The sequence below is a fragment of the Parambassis ranga genome, chromosome 15, assembly GCF_900634625.1.
Source record: "Parambassis ranga chromosome 15, fParRan2.1, whole genome shotgun sequence".
In the NCBI taxonomy this organism is placed as follows: domain Eukaryota; kingdom Metazoa; phylum Chordata; class Actinopteri; family Ambassidae; genus Parambassis; species Parambassis ranga.
This window is the reverse complement of record NC_041035.1, coordinates 9673902-9696308: the sequence shown is the minus strand read 5'-3', so window position 1 is coordinate 9696308 and position 22407 is coordinate 9673902. Positions and strand designations below refer to the sequence as shown.

The 22407-nt window shown below is 41.9% G+C and overlaps 2 protein-coding genes across 4 annotated transcripts; one reads left to right on the top strand and one right to left on the bottom strand.

The window, feature by feature from the left end:
* Position 1: 1 nt before the first annotated feature.
* sfr1 (SWI5-dependent homologous recombination repair protein 1) lies at positions 2-1397 on the bottom strand. The gene is made up of 3 exons (XM_028422942.1): positions 884-1397; positions 415-747; positions 2-317 (listed from the first exon to the last, which is right to left on the bottom strand). Exons 1-3 carry the CDS (start codon positions 977-979, stop codon positions 129-131), a joined length of 618 nt encoding a protein of 205 aa, XP_028278743.1. The 5' UTR covers positions 980-1397; the 3' UTR covers positions 2-128.
* Positions 1398-4259: 2862 nt separating this feature from the next.
* On the top strand, positions 4260-22372 carry col17a1b (collagen, type XVII, alpha 1b). 3 transcript variants are annotated; one of them, XM_028423328.1, is made up of 56 exons: positions 4260-4910; positions 5928-5980; positions 8116-8166; positions 8311-8418; positions 8860-9210; positions 9323-9379; positions 9504-9539; positions 9663-9713; positions 10398-10544; positions 10953-11217; positions 11299-11519; positions 11969-12052; positions 12134-12196; positions 12274-12432; positions 12611-12703; positions 12790-12834; positions 12904-13047; positions 13748-14239; positions 14315-14365; positions 14469-14486; positions 14576-14602; positions 14679-14741; positions 14827-14931; positions 15022-15084; positions 15416-15451; positions 15547-15600; positions 15677-15712; positions 15792-15827; positions 15906-15968; positions 16270-16341; positions 16442-16468; positions 16558-16593; positions 16676-16711; positions 17061-17141; positions 17226-17261; positions 17341-17433; positions 17595-17675; positions 17814-17864; positions 17939-17998; positions 18067-18126; positions 18213-18239; positions 18317-18358; positions 18456-18524; positions 18625-18654; positions 18776-18880; positions 18959-19078; positions 19154-19261; positions 19376-19510; positions 19585-19704; positions 19796-19975; positions 20224-20373; positions 20456-20683; positions 20765-20929; positions 21035-21115; positions 21191-21274; positions 21358-22372. In XM_028423328.1, exons 2-56 carry the CDS (start codon positions 5938-5940, stop codon positions 21417-21419), a joined length of 5301 nt encoding a protein of 1766 aa, XP_028279129.1. In that variant the 5' UTR covers positions 4260-4910; positions 5928-5937; the 3' UTR covers positions 21420-22372. The 3 variants fall into 3 exon arrangements, with proteins under 3 accessions (XP_028279129.1, XP_028279127.1, XP_028279130.1); XM_028423326.1 differs by having other exon boundaries at positions 10953-11519; XM_028423329.1 differs by lacking the exon at positions 5928-5980 and having other exon boundaries at positions 4263-4910; positions 10953-11519.
* Positions 22373-22407: the final 35 nt, after the last annotated feature.

Below are 22407 nucleotides of genomic sequence, written 5' to 3'. Positions count from 1 at the left end.
CTTCACCATATAACACTTTTATTTACACTTTTTAGACAACTAATCTGGAACATGAAATGTACAACTTCAACAAAATAAAAAACTGTAGCTGCAACCAATGAAACAGCTTTGCGTTTTTGTGCCTATAATTAAGAAGTGAAGTCCTCTTCTGTTCGGTCAAAGTGCAGAATGGCGTCATCCAGGCTAAAGAGGTCAATAAGTTCAGACAGGTTGGCCTTTCGTCCATTTATAGGGACATTTGACTGGAGCTCGTACAGTGCAGCCTGAGCACAACTCCGCCACTTGTCAATCAAGCTTTGGAGCTGTGCCAGATCATTCTAGGGGAAAAAAAACAGAGAATGAGTCACATAAGCTTTTACATGCATGTTAGGCAAGCACAAATCTGTTTATGTTTATTATAAACACAGCTGATACCTTGCTTCTGTACATTTTAACCATCTTAAGTCTGCGCACAGTCTCTGTTTTCTGTTTAACTTCCTTCCTGAGTTGTTGTACTGTGTCTTCTGAAGGTGTTGGTTCAGGAACGGGTCCAGAAAACCTTTCACTCAGTGATCCCGTTTCATTTCTGTTTACATCAACACTCTGGGCAATGACTGGAAGATTATTAACCGTCTCTGCTGAAACTTGTTGGCCATCCTCCTCCAAATCATCAACACAAAGGCGTTTGGCCACCGAGAGGGGCGAGATAAAGGACCGCCTTGATCTCTTCAGCCTCTCCCTTAGAGAGGCACTCAGCTTTGGATGGTGCTGTGAGATGAAAGTAAAAATGACTCACATGGGGAAGTGTATGGACAAGAAACAATAATTAATGTGAGGGTACATGTGATGTAAGAGAAAATGCCAGGCAGGCTTAATGGAAGCAAATGTGGAAATACTAGCTTACCTTCTCTTCTTTATATTCACAGGGGCTCGACTCTACCGAATCACAAGGTGAAGAATATGCAGTTTTCATTCTGGCCGTTTTAGGAGTGACCTCCATTGATGAAACTTAGTTTGACGTCGTTGTAACTGTAGCTAACCTCATATAGTTTCTTCAACAAACGTGAAAACAACCTCCAGACAACAAAACATAACACAAACACTTTTAAAAAGTATCGATAAACTCAAAAGCAACAACGACTCGACAGCTAGTCTTTCAAATTAACGCTAAGTAAAGAAAATATCCCTGGACGCGATGTCAGGTTTTTGTTTTTCCGTATTTTTGCGGCACAAAACTTTCCGAGCCTTTGATTGGATGGAGTTTGCTCACGTGTTACCGAAGAGCACGTTGGGAACTGTAGTTCATAGTGAAACTGGATTCAAAATAAAAGCGTTATTTAGAAAGCTAATGCTGTAATGTTATTTGTCAAAGCACATTATGTCCACAATGTTATATTACACCTCTGTGCTGTTTTTAGTAAAGCTGTATTTGTAAAAAATAATTTTAATGGCACAAAGATGACACAACGACTAAATAACTGACTACATAAGCTATATTTATAGTCTACATGCCATCATTTTATTACCACAGCTCTACAATCTAATAACATCAAATACATGTAACAAGAATTTTAAATTAAAAAAAATAGGAATAATAAATAATAAAAGTGAACAGTATTATACGGAAGAGGATTAGGGCAGTCCACAAGACCACAAATAACTTTTACTTCCTTTGAGCACACAATTGTTAACCCTTTAGAGCAGCCTACCTAATACTACAGAGGATTAGGGCCACTGGAAAAATAAAAAAAATTGTCATGACAGAAAAAATGTATTCTACTTTAATCTCAGAATTCTGACTTTGTTTTTAGAATTCAGAATTCTGAGAACAAAGTCTGAATTCTGAGATTAAAGTTAATACTTGTGTGCTCAAAGGAAGAAAAAGTTATTTGTGGTCTTGTGGACTGCCCAGTGTTACCCCTGTTACCAGGGTTGAGTCACACTGTGATTCAGCTCCTCTCATTAAATGAATCATCTCCTTTAAGGGCTTTATTTATAATTGCTCATGCCTTCAGAGTTTGTTGTTTTCAGGCTTGTGTGTGATTTCTGTGTCTTTGTGCAGCCGTAAGGAAAAAGGTGTGAATTAAAAAACGGGAGGCTGTCTGAACTTGAACATCGGTTCTTGGCAGCCTGATATTACACACCCGAGGCCACTGGGGATTTTTTACATTTTATTTTGATGATTCTTACTAAGGATTGAAGATAATTACTATGTTTGTGTCAGGAGACCATTTTAACTTTTGAGTAGCTGACATAGAATACTGCACTCGCACTGTCTCAGCAGCAACTGCAGCCATTATGTGGCTTTATAGAATCTAGAGACTATGTGAGATAGAGGGTTGCCAGGTCATTTTGTCAAATACAGGTGTGTGTGTGTGCTGTGCTGGTCATAAATTACACACATGCCGTGTTTGTGCAGGCTGTCGAGACACACGCTGGTCACCAGTCAGTTATAATTGTCCCCAGTGTCTCATACTAAGAAGCATATTAGCAGGGAGTGTTATGAATGGGGAGATGTGAACAGACTGCAGTGGTGTTCCTTATAGACTTGTCACACAGTAGAAGGAGACGCCCAGGTGTCAGTAATATAAATTATGACAGACTATAACTGAGGACCTAAAATAAAGCACATTCAAAATGGCACTTTGACCTTTAGTCTGATGATTTTCATGCCAGCTGGGTGATTGTGGATATTGCACATGTTTTCTCAGTATCCACTCCGAATGAAAGATGTGTTGTGTCTCACACTCACGGAGTAATTATGTCGACCACACATATGAACATTCTCATTCCTTTCAGAAACAGTTTAGCATTTTTTGGAAAACAAACAAGTGCTTTTCTCAGAAACTAGCACACATGTTCTGTTACTGTGCTGCAACATGTATTTACACATTTTTTTCTATTAGTGTATTGATTATGTACTCAGTTATCTCATCATAAAGCTATAAAAATGATCCTATGATACTGTGAAAACCTAAAGGATCCTGTTGTAGATGAGGCATTTAACAAAAGATGAACTTCAAAATGTTGATGCAACATTTCTTTCAAAGTTTTTAATATATAGACAACATAAAGGAAAAATTCTACAAAATACTCAAAAAAATACAAGTAAAAGCCAAGTACTCTTTCAAAATAAAACAGGAAACAAAAACTGACTCAAAAAACACATTTTGAGCTGGAACTTGTTTTAAAAGTTATGACTTTACATCAGCATGTTTCTGTCAGAACCTTGTGACAGACTGTTGACCTGCAGTGTGCCCATTGTTAGCATAGAAGCCATGACCCTGTATAAGGTTCAGAGAATGGATGGATGGATGTCTGTCTTTTTTCAGCCCCACACTTTCTGAGAGCGAGAACAAACTGAACTGGAAAGAGGTTTAAAAATAAAGTGTTGCGTGCTCTCTCCAAAATCTGGCTGTACTTTCTCCACATAAGTGCCCTGCTGGAATTTATTTATTTTACCTGAGAGGTTTATCAAGTCTAACTCCAACAGAACAACTTTTGAGCTTTTCTTTTGCTTAATGATGCAAACGTGCAGAATATCTCTTCAAAACTTTGCCACTCTCCTGGGTGTCCTAATGTAAGTTATCTTTATAGTGATAATAAAGACTGATGTTGTCTGGCTCACCTGAGGAGAACAGATGATTGAGTTACACCCCTCTATTGTTAATGTACTTTTTTTTCCTGAACCCTTTGAAGCTGTTGCCCATTTGTTCCAGACATATGATGAGGCCTTATCTGGGAAGACTGAAACACAAACAGGAGTGTGTTCACAATCCAGTCAGCTCCCCTCCTTTTTTTATTTTCTCTCACCCTCCTGGAATCTGTTGCTTTCCTTTAGGATTTGGCATCATTCACGCTCACACATTGATGTGAGCGGAGGGGGCAGCTCCTCCTCCGCTGTTCACTCTCTCCTTGGGGCCATTTGTTTTCCATCATTTGAGCCGATTAGAGTCACACTCGCGCTGTGAGTCACGCAGGGTGGGTGGATGTCTAAACGCTCGCAGGGTGTGGTGGGTGAGGGAACCTCCTGGTTGCTTTAGTGGAGGAATAAAGCGTCTAATTTGGCCCTAAATTACATAAATGTAAATGAATGGATGGGAAAACTTTTCTTATTATCGTGCAGCTAAAAACAAACTCGTGTGTGCGTGTCCTCTCATTTGTGGGAGCGTGCATGTGGCGCATCCTCTGAAAACACTGTCACATGAAATATATTAGGATCCCGTACAGTTAAAGTCACTCTGAGAGAGTCTTTGCGTGCAGCTTCGGAGTGTGTTACTGTTTATAATCACACAGTGGCTGAGACCATAGCGTATACATTAAATGTTCTGGTTCTTCTTCCAACATGCGCTCCAGATGTGTTCCAGCTGATGGATTTGCTGCACCACAATAGGTCCGACAGACCCTGAAATGGTTACACTTTAAAGAGAGAAAAGAAAGAAGGAAAGGAAGAAATCCCACCTCCCAAATCACTCCCTTTCCACCTCCTCCCAAAACTTTTCAAAAAGTAGTGACTAAAGCAGAAGCAGCAGCAGCAGCAGCAGGAGGAGTTCATCACTCAGTCGACGGCTATCTGTGTCTGCAGGGCTGAAACTGACACATTAATTGGTTCCCTGCAGGCGCTGTTTTATTCTCCTTTCCTTTTTCTTTTTCTTTTTTTTTTAATCCAGCTTTTTCGTTCCGTCTGCTACACCTGCCTGCCAAGCTGCAGCAGTGTTGATGGGCGCGGCTGGGACCTGTGCCCAAATCTGTGTTTTGACTTGCCTGGGAAAGTTAAACTAAAAAAGAAAGAAAGAAAAGAAAAGACTCACAAAAGGACGAAGGAGTTAAAGAACATCCCTGCGAGGCGCGTCAGCTCCACATAAACACATTGTTCCCCACACGGAGCGCTCCTGGGAGGGTTGGCTGGTAAACTTGTTGGCTGGAGCCAGGTATGGATCTTAACAATATATTTACACTGGAATAACCTGGAGACTTGTTGTTTATGCTGCCTGGATGTTGCGGATGAACCTGGCTGCTGCATCTCTGCACTAACAACTGCACTCTGGGAGTTTGGTGATGGGCTGTCAAGCTTTTTTATTTTTTTATTTTTGGCTTTTAAGGTGGAAAATTGCTTGAAGTTTACGAGTCTGTGTTTCTATAATTCTCCCACGAGGAGATTTATAGAAACACAGACGTGTATAGGCTACTTGGTTTTAGATGCTGTTGGGGGATTTTTCTGTTATAGTGATCTCAGGATAGTCTTACATCTATTTACACCCACGGCTAATTATACAGCAGGATTAGGCGGTATCTTTATTTACCTTCAGCTTTTTATAATTGTTGTTCAGATCAGTTACAGGCTAACTTTATGTGAGCTATCATCAGGTATATGAGAAGAAGGGAGTCTGTGGCTTTTTATATTTACTTTTCTCACCCATGTTGAAGAAGCCTATAAGATTAAGAGGATAAAAGTTTTTCTAATATGAATAAAAGTGGCATCCATTCTGTGTTGAAATGTAAAGTTGAAGATGAAGTTAATTGTCCCTGGGTGTGGTGAGAGGATGGTTTTTCAGCGCTGTGCACTGATCCACCTCCTTTTGTTCCTTTGTCAGCTCTTTACACACACAAAGGTACATACAAAGTCTGTAGATGTGGCTCTATAGCTTTCAGATTCACATAAAAAAGGCCTGTTTTAGGCCTGTTGCAGGTTGTCCAAGAGACTAACAAAAAAACAGTTTCATAAGATTGTGGTTTTTTAAAATATGATCATGAGACTGATGTGGTGACATTTTTCTGTCTCCATTGGGATAAAAAATGTTAAGAACCCTGATCTTTAACCCAAATCATTTCTTACGTAACTTTTTATTCCCCTCTTTGCCCTCATCAAATGTTTGTTTATAAATGCCATTTAACCACAATTAAGGTTTAGAACGACTGCATGCGTGACAGTGGTTTATCTTCACCAGATAAGATGGGATGGACGAGTTAACAAGGCAGATGGACATCTCAGGAGAGACGGGTGAGACTTCTGTCTTTATTCATGGGGTTTTTAAATGACAGACGAAGCGACCATGTGAGAATACATGAGTGGTTCACACACTCAGTGCTGTGGATGTATCATCTACAATCATCCATCATAGTAACATCTCTGGTGGATTAAATGCCATTTTGTTGTTATCATATCATTCTTAACCCAAACCACAATCTTTTCCTCTAACTCTAACTTTAACCGACATGAGTGAAAATGAAACTTGACCACCCGCAAAAACTACTGTGACCTTTTCTGCAAGTCTTGAAGTACTTAACTAAAATAAAGGAATGCTGGTGTAGAGGACACAAACCCCAGCATCCTGAGCAAAAGTCTGGAACAAATAAATGAAGAAAACATCTCGAGTATATAAAAAAATCAAATAAATGTGCCATTCAACTGAAAAATCAACTCTATGTGAAGGGACGTGTGTTTTCCAGGTTATTTTTTACGCATCATCCTGATTGTTAAGTAAAATGTAACACAGGTCACATTGGTGACCTCTTGTGATCGTGTGAATAAATGATGTCTGGTAGCCCTGCAGTAGACTGGCGACTTGTCCAGATTGTATCCCAACGTTCGCTCATTGACAGCTGGGATAGGCTCCTGCACCCATCTAGCACAGGATAAAACATGTTCATAAAAAGGATGGATGGATGGTGTGTCTGGTCTGACTTTATTGAACCAAGATCTGTTAATAAACCTAGTAACACTGAAAAGTAGCCGTGAGTGACAGTGGTCCCTCACTGGTGGTCAAACCTCCTAATACTCCACAACACAAACTTCTTCTCGCAAGTGTGGAAGGCTTTTTATAATGACTGATAACGCACCTACTGGACCCACTAGTAGGACATTTAATGGTATAAACAAACAGGAATTAAAAGTGAAAGCAGCATTTTAAATTGTATAAAAACAAGAAAACCGTCTTTCCTCTACCTTGGTGGTGTCTCTCCTTTTTCGGGATCTTCTCTATCACTAACATCATTGCATGCCTTCACATGATCTCACTTTCCATTTCTCAGGGTGTAAGTCATACTCTGGTGTTTTCCTTCTCTAGCTGTAGTCACAGATAAATCTTAAAAGCACAGCCTAACATTTTCTGACACAGGATGGAGAGGTCAAGTAAGCAACGCCTGATTACACGTTTGACGCAGTCACACAGACACACACTCAGAAACATAATCAGCCACGCTGTCCTCATGTTTTATGTCACCGTCTTTATTTGTGCTCTAGTTAGAATGTGTGGGTTTGAAAGATCATGAAAAAAGCTTTTGAAAATGATTTTAATGTCGTTATTTTGCTCAGATGGTGTTGAAAGATTTTTTTAGAGTTAAGGAAGGACAGATAAAAAAGAGCATGGTCAGGTTTAAGTTTTATCTTTGACCTTGAAACCAGCAGAAACCCCTAAAAGGAAGGAAGACAGAAGCAAAGCAGAGGAGGAGGCAGCGTGAAATTGAAATGGAATTTATAACAGCCTGTATAACAGAACAGGCTGTAGCAAGAGAACAAAATGCCTCCTGGTGGAGGAAAGGTGTTCATATTTTCATCACCTATAATTTACAAAAACCTAGATTTTAGCTTCCTGCCCTAATGAGAATGAATGGACAATGTTTCGGAGAGCGCCACAAAGAGCAAAGTCTAAGTTGAGGCTGAAGGTTCCTTGTTGACATTAGAAATAGTCCTGTAGTATGACGGGTCCACTAACTGGAACTGTTCCCAGTCAATAATGTTTGCACCCTCCTTACAGTAACACTGTGTGATATCCATGAAGTCATCAGGTCTAGAAATGAAAGCCTTTACAGGCAAAAGTTTAAATACCAATTTTAAATTGAGTTCTTAGTTTTACCTGCAACAGGTGATTTATTGCCAAACTGCCTGAACACATACACTTAATCAAGCTTTCAGAAATGTTGGCAGGAGTTTGATGTTGTTTGGGAGGGGGGGGGTTATCAAAGGAGCCGCCTAAAGTCTAGGTTCTTCCTGAAGGAGAGGAACACCAACACTGCACCCAATAATACATCATTAAATGCAAATAATAGCAATAGTAAAGCCGTGTAAATGTCTTCCCTTACTGCAATAACTCGAATGACACAAACTCACTCTTTGTTTTCTGTTTTTTTTATCAGTTGTGACAGAAACTAAAACCTCCACCACCAGACTGACGTCTCTCCCACCAAGTGAGTCTCTCTTTCTGCCTGTCATGCTAATTATTGTTAGCAAAATAGCAGCATAAAGCAGTAATTATAGCTGGCCACTTCTGAAGGAAGTACCCGATGAGTAACAGCGTCTCCTTGTTTTGCCGTGTGTCTTCTCGTTGCTAGAGGGAACCAGTGGATCAAATCACAGGAATATGTCCAGCGGGGCTGGAGGGCTGGGCCTGGAGAAGAATGTCTTAACCCAGAACAGCAGTCTAACTTACTTCTCCTCATGTGAGAGCAAATTTCCACTCGTGGGCTGAAACTGGGAAGCTGTGGCTTTGTCTTTTGAGATGCCAGATGTTATATTTGTAACTTCAGTAGAAAGAAAGAGGCAGCAGGGGAGGAAGTGTTTGATTTCTTTTTTACTCATGTGAAAGTAGCACGTATTCCAGTGCAAAGAATTGTACATGTAACGTTAATTTAAGAACTTAAGTTACTTATACTCATTTTAACTTTAATCTGAAATGTAATCTCAATCTCAGTGTGATTAATTGTGCAATTTGGTGTTGGTGGTATTTGATGAGACACTTGCACAGTTTGCAGTAGAATGTGCAGTATGTGCAGTGAAGTATAAAAACAGAAATGGTGTAAAGCACGTCATCATCACATACTTCTGCTGAGAAGATACAGTTGCAAATAATCAAAAATAACCTGTCTTTATCTTCCCTTCAGCCTCCGCAGGCGTGACCTCCGGTAGCTACAGCTCCTCTTCGGGAGTCTACCTGGGAGGAGACTCCTCAGGAGGAGGTGAAGGAGGAGGAAGCTACTTGGATGGAGAAGGCTTTGGGGGAGGAGGAGGAGGAGGACTAGGTGGTGGTGGAGGAGGAGGAGGATTAGGTGGAGGAGGAGGAGGAGGACTAGGTGGAGGAGGCAGTGGCAGTTATCTCGTGAGCTCTGTGTCAAAGGTCAGATCCAGCTCGTCTGGTGGTGCCAGGAGAGCGCAGACTGCTGGCTCATCAGGAGGCCTGTCGCCAGCTTTCCGTGAGAGGAAGATCATATCCAGCCGCTCAGGGGGTTATGACGGTGAGATCCTATTAATATAACACTTGAAACAGAAGCTTAAAAAAGCAAAGGAAGCTGGCACTACTCAGGGGTGCCATTTATACCTCTGCTAAACTATTGTGTTTCTTTGCAGGGAGTTCCAGTGCAAATTCCTCTCCAGAGTTTACGCGCAAAGATTATGGAAACTATTGTGAGTGAGAAGCACAGTTGTATGGGATGGAATTCTTTTTAGCGATGTGCACAAGATCTTTACCCTAAAGGTGCTTTTCTGTGTGTTTATATTTTGCCCTTTTTTCTATCTGATCTCCTTTCAGGCTCAAGTACCACAAGAGGGAGGAGCGAGAGCCGAGGTATTCAGTCTTACCCTCCTGCCTCCATCATTACTGCACCATCTGACTCTGAATCGTCTTGACTTACTTTTTATTAAATCAGGATTCTATTGTCCCCTGTTGTCTGTTGTTGATATTTTCCAGAGAGCGAGATCAGAGCCAGATTACAAAGTGCCTCCCCCACTCCCTGCAGATGTAAGACCATTTGATCCTTTCACTCTCGTTATGCAATTCCTCATAAAGCATCTTTTTTTTTTCAATGAAAGGACCACGTGGATAGTAGAGGATTTTTAACTGCTGGGAATGTGTCTTTGAATTATGTTGCTGTCAAATGCTTTGGCTCAGCTTTCAATATATCATGAGTTCTGCTTCTCACATGCAAGAGCTGTGTCCATGAAATCTCAATTAGTAACACATGTGCAGCTAGTTCCACCCCCCAAAAAGAACATCTATGCATCAGCAAAAAAAAAGGGGGTGAGGCTCGAACAATGTTGATCAAGCATTTGTGTGCAGAAGTTGAAGGGCAGAGTTGCGGTGGTAGCAACGGCACACATGAGTCACTGTTTGCAGCACCTCCCGTTTGTTTTGAAGCAAAACTGTGGAAACTTAAAAGATGCTCACAGCTCCCCCTGCTGACTGAAGCCTGTAACTGCTGTTATTTAATCCTCATTTTTTGACAGTGAGTCATTCTGCACAGCCTTAAACCTCCTCATCTCTGACTAGTGTTGTAGAAGTTTGAGAAGTGATTTTACTCCAATTAAAAGTGATCAGTGATCCACTTTATAGATCAGGTCATATAATGTGCTAAAACTATGTATAACTGAATTATCAAATATTTGCAAATTATGGTTTAAGGTTTATGTGACTGTGGTTTTATAGGGGCAGAGCTGGATGATGTGAAGAAGCTGCTGAAGGGACGCTCCAGCAGTGTCAGCCCCACTCGCTCCTCCAATGCCTCCATCACCCTCCCTGTCCCTAAAAAATCCAGTGTAGAAACTAAGACTGTCTCAGTGGCTACTCAGTCAGGTAAGTGCTGTTATTACAGAGAGGCATAACATGGTTTAAAGTGGCCTTGGCCTCTTGTGTACTGCAACTGGTTCTTTTGTTTTTTACCTGTTTTACATTTCATTAGTCATAAGTATAAGAAGGGAACATGAGGGGGCAGGGGTTAAATTTGTTGTTTTAGAGTTCAATTCAGAGTGGAACAAAAAAGCCCATAAGTCCAACAAAAGACAAGGGAGAGAAGACTTAAAATAAAACAGGAAATGAAAGGAAAATGACTCAAAAAGCAAGAAACTAAACAAACCAGAAACTGAGACAAACCCATACAGTACAGTAAACCAAGAATATACAACAAAATAAGAGCAGAGATCATGACAAAATCTGTGAAATCACGCACTTTTTAAATAATAATTTCTGCCTTTTTTCCTGCAGTTTCAACATTTGGCTCTGGTGTGAGATCAGGCGGGTACACCACTGATATATCAGGCCTGTATGATACCAGACTGACCTCTGGGCAACGTGGCACTGGTGTGAGATCAGGCCAATATGACGTCACCTTAAAATCAGGCCAGTATGATGCTGGTGTCCAAACAAGCCTGTATGATACTGGTGTCCAAACAAGCCAGTATGATACTGGTGTCCAAACAAGTCAGTATGATGTTAGTCTTAGATCAGGCCAGTATGATACTGGTCTGAAGTCAGCCCAGTATGACACCAGTCTGAGAACAGGACAGTATGAAACAGGCCACAAATCAAGTCAGTATGATGTTACTCTTCGGTCAGCCCAGTACGACACCAGTGTGAGATCAGGTCAGTATGACACGCTAGACTCCATACTCCCCTCCTTCGCTTGGTCCACCTCCACACTACCGTCCGCCTCCACCAAGGTTGTCGCTGGCAACACCAGCGGCTACGGCTACCAGGTCGGCCAGGTCAGCACCAACAACATGTCAGGAGGCTCTCCACCACTCAGCCCTGCTGCACCCTCATCCCTGTCAGGTGAGACTATACACCCCTAAATATTACATGTAGAGAGTATGGGCTCTGTACCTTAAAGGTCTATCTCCATACCAAGTTTATGTAAGTTTCACATGACAGTTTCAGCTGAAAATATCACACAGATTGTTCTTTACACAGTGGTTACAGTCCTGGTTAGGTACATCCCAGAGTGTGTTACAGTATCTGTAGCTTTAAATGCAAATGAACTGCTGTTAGCCACACCCCTTTCAGGAAGAAGGTTGGTAGTTAGCTCTTTTTGATTGGTGGAGAGTGGAAAGGAATGAGGAAATCCTATGTTTACCTTTTGTGGGTGTCTAGACACACTTAATAATTATTTACAAAAACAAATGTGTGTCTACTTACAATGAACAGAAAATAATATGCAAGTATGCAGATAACTGCATGCTTAATTTATTATATTAATCTTTAATCAAATCTCTGCCTTTCAGTTTATGGCTTCCAGAATAACCTGGCACCCACTTGTGGCACTGTGCTCACCACTTGTGGTGCCAATGCCAATGCTAACCTTGGAGGTGCGACAGCATGTTTGATAATAGTTTCACTGAATCGTAGTATTATTATCGCACTTTAAAACCATGCTTATTGTGCTGCAGGGTATGGTGTTCAGAAGAATGTGTCTAATGGTGGTGGTGTCATCAGCACTGGAGTGTCAACAAGTAAGTGTGTAACTCTTTAAACAGGTGTGATTTTTGACCTGAAGGGATTTGCTGACTGTCTCTAATGCTGTTGACAGCTACTCGATCCCAAGCTGATGATGCCTATAAGAGGGACTACAAGTTCATGGTCTCTGAAAAAGAGAACGTTCCGGTCAAGAGGGACACAGAAATGCTCATTTTGGCAAAAGACAGTGGGAAACAGTTCACCAGCGGCACCGGTGTTCGCATGGGAGGAGGTGAGGCACATACACACTGCCCTCTAATGGAGAAACATTGAAGTATCACTGCAAGGGCTTCCTTAACCTTTTCCATGACAAGTTGTAGGTTTATACAGTACATGAACGTTCAATTTCAATAATTCCAGCAACAACACTTTGAGTCTCCTGGATTATAAAAGGATTTCTGACTTTACAGGGTCGCTATCGGGAGACTCGATAAAGAAGGAGAAGTTTATTTCTAGCTACGGTGAGAAGGTTCCACTGAAGACAGAGGCTGGCGATTCTTACTGTGAGCAGACATTTTTGAACTTACTGAGCTTACATCATAAGATCACTTACAGAAAAGTTAAACACATCTGTGCCTTTCCTCATCAGATGGATCCTCTGGGGTTATAATGAAAGACAAAGCTACCTATGCAGGTACATTGGTATATTCTTTAAGTAAGTATTTATTTAAAGTGCGATTTTAACTCTTGACTCCATCTTCAGAGATTCACAGGGACAGTGGCATCTTCGGAGGTGGGGGATTTTGCTGCTGCTCTGACGCCTGTTGTTCCTGGTGGAAGTGGCTGCTTGGTCTTCTCCTCCTTTCCCTGCTCCTGCTGGGACTCCTCTTTGGCCTCATTGCACTGGGTAAAGTGTAACTTACGCAACGGTTTAGGAGTAAAAGGGGAAAAATAAAAACAAGAGTCATGTTCTGCCCTGAAGCATCTGGGAGTGAGTATTTTTGAGCCAATAAAACACACTTTTTAGCTTTTACAAGCTAGGGAGCAGTATTTCTGAGTGCTGGGAGACGGTAAATGCACTCCTCTTCTTGGAAATATGATCTCTGGATACTGTCCCACTCCCACAATGTCTGGCATTCATTGTTCGTGGAGCAGCTTTTGGAAATTGTTGCTCGATGACATCACAGACTCCTCTTTCTTTTCCCTGCAGAGGGAATTGTAAAAAAATGACAATAAGAACCTGAAAATAATATCTGTATTTTGATTTGAGGGATATTATAAATTATATAAGTGCAAACAAGACGTTTGTTGAGCAGTTGCAGTGAACACATGTAGTGAATTCATTAGGTTCAGCGTGAGTTATACCTTCTTGGATACATTTGCATCTTAAATGACAACTAACTTTTTTTACATGTTTTAACAATGTGAATAAATGCAACTTTACTTGAGGTAAACTTGGATTATGCATAAGTACAAGTATAAGTCACATAATTATAATAAATGAGAATAATAGCACTAACACAAGATTAAGAAGGAGTTCTTAATGCACAGTTCACAGCTTATATGCCTTTTGTCATTCATTCAAACAAATGTTTCCTTTTCCTCAGCTGAGGATGTGAGAAGGCTGAAGAATCGAGTGGCGGCTCTGGAGACTGGGGCCTCAATCGCATCTGCACGCACTGGCCAGCTGCCTTCCAATGACGTCAACGTCTATGTGGACGGGGCTGGCACTGACAGTGGTGTGTCCATGGGCGCTAGAAGTGGAGGCGCAAGCTCCAGTACAGGTTCTGCAGGTTCTGCAGGTGCTGTTGTTGCTGGGGGTGGCAGCAGTGGGAACAGCGTTGATGCGGCCGCTGGAGGTGGTGGTACTTCTGATGCAAGTGCTAGAGGAGCCGGAACTGGCTTCGCTTCTGGTGGTAGCAGTAGCAGTAGCAGTACCAGTGTAGGTTCTGCTGGTACCGGCTACGGTGGCGGCACAGGTTCTAGCAGTACCATCTTCACTGGGGTTGGCACAGGGGGAGGATACATAGACGCTGCTTCTCTTCAGATGACCATCCAGCACATGTTGAAAACTGAAATGCAGTCACAGGCATTCAGAGGTACTGCTCAAACACACACACACACACACACACACACACTGTATGTGTACACTGAACTGTTGTTTCCTGTCTCAGCTTTTCTAGCATCCTCAGTGCAGGGAGAGAGAGGACTACCTGGACCTAAAGGTGAAATTCAAATATTGATTTCATAAAGATATAATCATCTGTGTGATTGTCAGAAAAAGCCATGCTCAATTTATGTTATGTTGATTTGTTTTATTCTTCTCAGGGGACCATGGATCTAAAGGTCAGAAACCAAAGTCAATGGCAGAAGTCTTCTTTTTAAATTATGCTTAATTATACTTCATATTTTAATAAAATATGTTTTTATTACAGGAGATTCTGGTTTCCCTGGAATTCCAGGTAAGGAATGATTATTATTTTGCTTCAGTCGTGACGGCATCATGATGTGTTTATTGACTGTTGTCTTTGACATCAGGTCCTCCAGGTGTGATGGGACACCCAGGCCCTGAGGGGCCTAAAGGACAGAAAGGAAGCCAAGGTACAGCGAGAGCTTCAGGGTAACAATGTAACTGCTTAGCTGATTTAGAGTGAGTGAGTGACCTGTGTGTACGATATCTAATCAGGTGAACATGGACAAGAAGGGCCACCTGGTCTCAGGGGTCGTGAGGGTCCTTCTGGCCCCAGAGGTGAGCCAGGACCTCCAGGCTTTGGAGTGAAAGGTGACAGAGGTATGGTTCATATTCACAGCAGGTGACAATGACATCAGTGTATGTACTGACAGAAATGATGTGACATCACGATGGGTTTGGTTTATGCAGGTGCTCATGGAGAACCTGGTGCACCGGGACCTGTGGGAATTGCTGGCCCACCTGGACTAAAAGGTGAGATCAGAGACTTTTTTCTGTTAAAACAGAAATTAAACACGAATAAATCACAGTTGTCAGACCATGTCAGGGTGTATAAACCACAGCGAGCAGCAGGTGGCAGCAAAGAGTCAGTTTTTGAATTAGGCCACTAATCTATTTACAATTACCGGTACACTATATGTAAATATATGTTTTGTTTTTCTCAAAGTGATTTTTAGGACAATGAAAGATTTGTAAAACTATTACCACTTAAGTTTGTGTCAGGTCTGTTTATTTAATTCCTATCATTTTTTTGTATTTTTATCAATGTGTTTGAACACTGTGGTTATTCCTATAATATGTGTAGGCGCACAGGGACTCTCTGGAATACCTGGTCCACCAGGTTAGTTTCTTTCATTCATGTACAGCATTTTATTACATTAAATCACAACATTACATTACATAAACTGTTTTTTTCTGTTGTTGTTTTTTTTCCAGGCCAACCAGGTGCTCAGGGCTTCCGTGGTGAGGCAGGACCACCCGGGCCAAAAGGTGTGCGAAGCTGCCTTTCTAAATAAAGTTAAAAATGATATTCAGTCCTCTCTAATGCCAGTATATCACTCTGCAGGTGACAGGGGGCTCGCTGGATTTCAGGGTCTTAAAGGTTTGTTGTGACTTCATCAGTGTTTGTGAGGTCATTGAATTTTTGAGCCATTGTTTAATTAGTTGTTTTCTTTTTTAAGGTGAAACTGGTGACAAAGGTGTCAGAGGTCTGCAAGGTCAGTGAATATCTGTGGATAGTCCAATGTGTCATGTATGCAAATGAATTTCCTAACACGGTTGTTTTCAATTGTCAGGTGAGCCAGGATTACCAGGTCTGCCTGGCCAAGCTGGAGAGAAAGGCTCCAAAGGATCGACAGGTGAGCTGCAGGAGCATGTTCATTCATTCTGATTGCACTGTTCTGCTGGTCGATTTCTTGGAAACTGCCTAAAACTTGTTATGTGTTCTCTTCTGAATTAAGCTGATAGAGAGACATGTTGCGTTTTTACATGACTTTAATATCTTTATATTATTATCTCATTGTTATGTAAAATCAGAACCTGCACTTACAAGAATAATTACTGTCAACAATTATTTTCAATTAATATATATTTATTATTTATTTTTCTCCATACTTTATTGTATGAATAAATTAAGTCTGCAAATCATCAAACCCTCAGGTGATCAAGGACCTGCTGGGCCTCCTGGAATCAGAGGTGCCGCTGGGCCTCCTGGAGATGCTGGACTTCCAGGTGAAGTGGCTCCAAGCTAACATAATCTTTAAGTATATATAATTATTGTATTGGTGTGAATAATTAAATATAATATTTAATCATCTCTTCCTCTGTCTAGGAACACCTGGGCTTCAAGGACCACCAGGTTTGACTTTGTTATCAGTACAACACACATTGTCGTTGTCTTCTAATTCTTTGGTACTAAAAAAACAAAAAAACAAAATCTTGTTTCAGGAATTCCAGGGAATCCAGGACAGTCTGGTGCCAAAGGTAGAGCTGCTGTGTTCCGTCTTACATCTACAATACAAAAAACATAAATCCCTGTGTCTGACAGCATGTGTGTCTGTTTAAGGTGAACCCGGTCAAGCAGGAAGAATCATCAATGCAGGTACCCAACCATGATAAGACTAGATATACACAGGAATGATTAATAATTTATTGGTTTATTATAGATCCCCATTAGTCACTCCCTCAGCAGCGACTATTCTTCCTAGGGTCCACAATTACAATAATAATTTAATGAAATTAATTTCATTAATAAAACAAGAATTTCCTTCAGGATTAATAAAGTTTTATCTTATCTTATCTTATCTTATCTTATCTTATCTTATCTTATCTTATCTTATCTTATCTTATCTTATCTTATCTTATCTTATCTTATCTTATCTTATAAAATTCATACTGTATACATTGGTGAGACTACAGTTTGAGATCTGACCATTGACTTTATTTCCCAGCTGGCTCCACTTCTATTGGCATCCCAGGACCACCTGGGCCTGCTGGTCCTCCTGGCCCTTCAGGGCCTCCAGGATTATCAGGTGGGACTGTTGTTAAGCATGTCATAAGTATGTCTGAATGACTGTACAAATGTCAAACTGATTCTTTATTTATTATCTCCTCAGGTCCCATTGGTCCTGCTGGTCTGCCTGGATCACCTGGTCAGTCATTGTACTTTATTTATTTTGTTAGATTTACAGTGCAGTGAGTCATAGATGCTATTATTGTGTCCAATTCCAGGTCCTAAAGGTGACAGAGGATATAAGGGAGACCAGGGAGAGTCAGGAATATCAGTACGAACGTCTGAGACCATAAGCTCGACGAGGACTGGGAGTGAGTACTGTTTATCATTATTGTTGTCAAAGGCATTTTCAATACACAAACTTCCTGCATATAAACTTTTATTGAGTTATTTTTCATGTTTGGGGAAGTCAGTTTTCTGTATGTTTACCACTGTTTGACAGTCTCCTTATTTAAATTTTTTTCTGCTTTAGGTCAGTTTAGTTCTGCAGGAGCTTCTGTACTGTCCGGTCCACCTGGTCCACCAGGCCCACCTGGCATCCCTGGACGTCCAGGTAAATAAACACACAACTTACCCCCTGTTGCAGCGTTATGAATTAAAAGACATCCTCCTTTGATGATTTTGTAGGATTTGTTTAAAACCATCTGAGAAGGGTTTCTTGCTCTGATTGTTTCAAAAATATTTCCATCAGGAGATGCAAGACAAGGACCCCCAGGACCGCCCGGGCCTCCAGGCCAGCCAGGCAGGAATCTGTTTTTAATATAGATGCCCAGGCACAGTGTGATCTCAGCTCATTCCGTGTTATTTTCTTTCCAGGATATGGTAGACCAGGACCCAAAGGAGAAAAAGGAGACACTGGCTTTGTGTCCGGCTCTGGTATGGCCTAACCTTTTGGTTAATTTATCAGTAACATGTAGACATCACTGATTTCAACACTCTTACAGGGACATTTTCTCCTGGCCCACCAGGACTACCTGGGCCTCCTGGGCCTAAGGGATCAACAGGTGACCAAACTTTGTAAAGTACAATGATCTGTTACCTCTGTTGGTTTTATTAGCTCTTACTCATACCATGTCTCTCATATGTTTAGGTTCCCCTGGGCCAAGGGGATACCAAGGTAATTGATAAATGACACCCACAATTGTGACACTAGAGAAATATGTGAGGGTCAACAACTGTTTTTTTGTGTCTCAGGTGAACCAGGTATCCCGGGAAGACCAGGAAGCTCTGAGAGAGGTCAGGCCTCATTTCATTTAAAACAATTTTATATTAGGGGGAACTACCTATGTGGTGTTTGTGCTGATGACTGACATTGCAACTATGCTTTTCACAGTGTCCACTTATACAGACGGACATGGGGGTTCAGGACTACAAGGACCACCAGGCCCTCCTGGACCACCGGGTAACCCTAATCAGACTGTAAAACTGTTTTCTGTATGTCTGTCTGTGTACATCACTTGCTGATAATGCTTCTGCTGTTCATCTCGTCTACGGCAACACAGGAGTTCCTGGGATTCCAGGCACATCAAGAGGTAGAGAAAAGCATCACGACTTTTGACAATTATTCACAAGTCAAGTGTGTTTTCTCCTTGCAAAGGTGCCAGTAGCTTTAAAGAGTCCACTTGTCTTTTTAACTATTAAACTTTGCCTCAGTCACCTCAGGTCTCCCTGGTCCCCAAGGTCCTCCTGGCCCTCCTGGCCTGCCAGGCTCTTTTGCTTCTTCCAGTGAGATGCACTCATACATCACAGACTATCTAAGTAAGAATCTGTCTGAAGGAGGACCACTCTCAGAAGGACAGAACAAGAGTATTGATGTACTTTATTTGTTTCATGCAGGTAGAGTAAGACAGAGTGGTATCCCTGGACCTCCAGGTCCACCTGGACCTCCAGGGGTCCCTGGAAGCTTCTCAGGCTCTCTGGAGGACATCTCTGCTCGTGTCATCGCATACCTGCAACGTAAGGCTTCATGTTGTAAAATGGAAGTGATTGATGGTAGGTCAGGCTAATTTTAACCGTGTTGTTTGATTTCAGGTTCAGGCTCAGGACTTAACTTGGGTGTTCAGGGTCCTCCAGGGCCACCTGGTCCACCTGGAAGCTCAGGATCCTTGTCAGTCAGTGCTCTCATTTCGATGCTGCAGAGTAAGTACAAATTTAATATTAACCACACTGCACTCTGCAGATGCCTGCTGCGTCTGTAAGTGCCTTTTCATTGTCTTGTTAGATTGTGAAGTTTCTCTGCTGTGATCTGTGTAGGAGACGATGTGAGGAGGTATATGTCAGGGCCACCAGGGCCACAGGGACCACCTGGACCACCTGGAGCATCTGGAGGACTATCTGGCAGTTACAGAGTGGAGGAGGTTGCCACATACGTCTTTAACATCATGAATGGTATGCATGGACTGCAATGGAACGCTTTAGCATGACCTGGACTTCAATTAATTGATCATTATTGTTATTTCCAGAAAGAGGAATCGCTCATGGTCCACCTGGGCCACGTGGTCTTCCTGGGCCTCCTGGGCCTTCTGGTGGAGGAACGTCTGGCTACACTACTGCTACAATCGACTACTCTGCACTGATGAGAAGTGAGTGTGATTTTGTGAGTTTAATTGGTATTGGGCGTCATATGCAGAATGAGTAATTTATCACCCTCCTCTCTCTTCTTCACCTACTTAGATTCGGAGTTCCGCTCGTGGATCTCTTCTGCTGTACAACATGGTCCTCCTGGTCCTCCGGGTGTCCCAGGTCAACCAGGCCCCCCTGGTCCACAGGGGCCACCAGGAAGCTCCACTGCAACTGTGTATGGGTCAGGAGGTCGTGGTTACAGCTTGGAGGACATCCAGCGATATCTGCAGGGTAAGTCTGGGTTGTAAAATATAACAAAATGGAGATCTATGGGCTTAATGTGTTAAAATTGTATAATGCTGCTTACTGATTGTGTTAAGTTATTATGAAATAGCTCATGGTATGCTAATCATCTCCATGTATTCACATATTCTTTCTTGTTTTAGCCAACATCTGCAGCTGTTGGTGAAGAAAAGATACAGGAGGAGGAAAAACTTCAATATAAACACACATCTCCTTATCTTGATCTTCTTTCTCAGGTCCTGGTTTCAGAGGACTCCCTGGCCCTCCTGGCCCTCCAGGTCCACAGGGACCACAGGGTCCAGCTGGCACTTTATCTGGATCAGTCTCCTACAGTGGAAGCTTTCCGCGGGAGAGTGTCCGTGCTGAAATTCAGGAGTATCTGACCAGTAAGCTCCCACACAGACACACACCTGAAGACATGTGAGCAGTATCTGACTACAGATGTGATAGATGAGCTCTGTTTTTCAGGTGACAGTGTTCGTCGTGCCATCACTGGACCTCCAGGGCCTCCAGGTGCAAGGGGTCAGAAGGGAGATCGTGGAGATTCAGGTTTGGTCCAGGGCTACTTGCAGAGCCAGGGCTATTCTCAGGGTCACTCTCGCCATGGCTCAGAGCGCAGAGAGATTGACGTCAGCAGCCTCACTGAGAATCTGGACTACTCCAGTGTCGCCATGAAAGTCACAGACTACATCAAGAGTGAGTTCATTACAGGCGCCAGCTCCCTCATTATTTGCCTGAAGAAGAATTATTTTTATATGACCACATGATTTTCTGCAGATCAAGGTCTGCTGCAGGAGTATCTGGGTGAGGGTTCTTGGAAGACGAATGTACGAGCCATTCAGGGACCACCTGGTCCGCCTGGCCCTTCTGGACCACCTGGGCAGAGTCGTGTCTTTGCATCCTACGGCAACATCACAGCTGACCTCATGGTCTTCTTCAGAAGTGAGATATGATTTTCCACACACTGTATCAGGAAAATTATCCTGACTGCTGGAGCTGGAAAATTCAGCTTCATCTTGACCGAATCTGTTTTTTGCTCATGCGCAGCGTACGGCACCATCCCCGGCCCTCCAGGAGGCCCTGGACCAAAGGGAGAGAGAGGGCACCCCGGACCCAGGGGAGAAAAGGGTACATTTCAACAAATTAGATGAAACAAAGCAGATTGCTATTTTAGCGTATTAACAAGCTTTTGTGGGAATACAGGGGATCCAGGGCGCCCAGGTTTACCTGGACTTCCAGGACCATACACAGTCCAGATTCCACACAGACTGGAGAAGAGGGATACAGGTGAGTCAAACTACAAACTGCACAAAAATGAAGAGGATATGTACCTCATTGATGAGCTGCACTTTTGTTTTCATCTGCTGCAGGCAACAAAGACAAAGTGGTTGGTCGTCGTCAGCAGTACCGTCGTCAAGCCGGTGGTGCCTGAGGGACCAACATACTACTGGATCATTTCAAATTTGCTCAACTTTTTTAATTAGGTGTTCAACTGTTGCAATGCAAGTAGTTATAAAATGCATTTTTATCTGTAGAAAAGCCAGTTTGAGAAAATAAAAGCAGCCAGCCTGAGGATGTTGCTGCTGGTCAGTGTTTTTAGTGACACAGACATGTGGGTGTAAAATGTTTACTTTGCTTTGTTAGGAGCTTGCATCTTTCCAGGGGCAGCTTTGTTTAAGAGAATATATATTTTGAAGCAGATATTTTAATTACACTTTGCTTCTCTTTTCACTGAGTGTCAGGCGTGCTTTTATTTTGTAATTAGTTTTTGTCATCAGAGGATTATCTTGTATTGAGGATTATATAGGTGTTATATGTAACCATTAGCAAAACATTCACCCCATATATAAATTACAAAAAATGTTATACTCAGAAAACAGTCAGAGGAAGGGTTATAGTTAATGTTGCTGCAGTCAGGTGGGTGACTGAAACATTTTTTTGGCCTGAGGTAGAAGAGGTTGAGCTGTACAGTTAATGCACTTGCATCCAATTTAGCAACCTCAGAATACTTGAAGGTCTCATTGGCTGTGGACTTTTGGGGGTTAAAAGACAGCCGGTTCAAGAAAGAAGGGATTGATGTGCTTCATGTAGACTATAAATGTACAAAGGAACTAGACTGAAAAAAACTGAAAAGTGATTTCTACCTTAGGCCACAAACTAACCAATCACCCCTTGTAAATTACATCTGCATGGTTGAGAGAGCATCTAAGAGATGATGGGATTGTATATTTTTGTTGAAAATAATCGCACTGAATTTGATATATTATCTTTGTCCTTTTTTAAGTGTTGCAAAAACTAAATTATAAACTGTTCCCAGATAATGTTTTACATGACTGAACTTACTGATCAGTATACTGAAGGCAGTAAAATAAATCTATTTTTGGATTTGTGAGTCCAAACTTTCTGAGTCCAAATAAAAT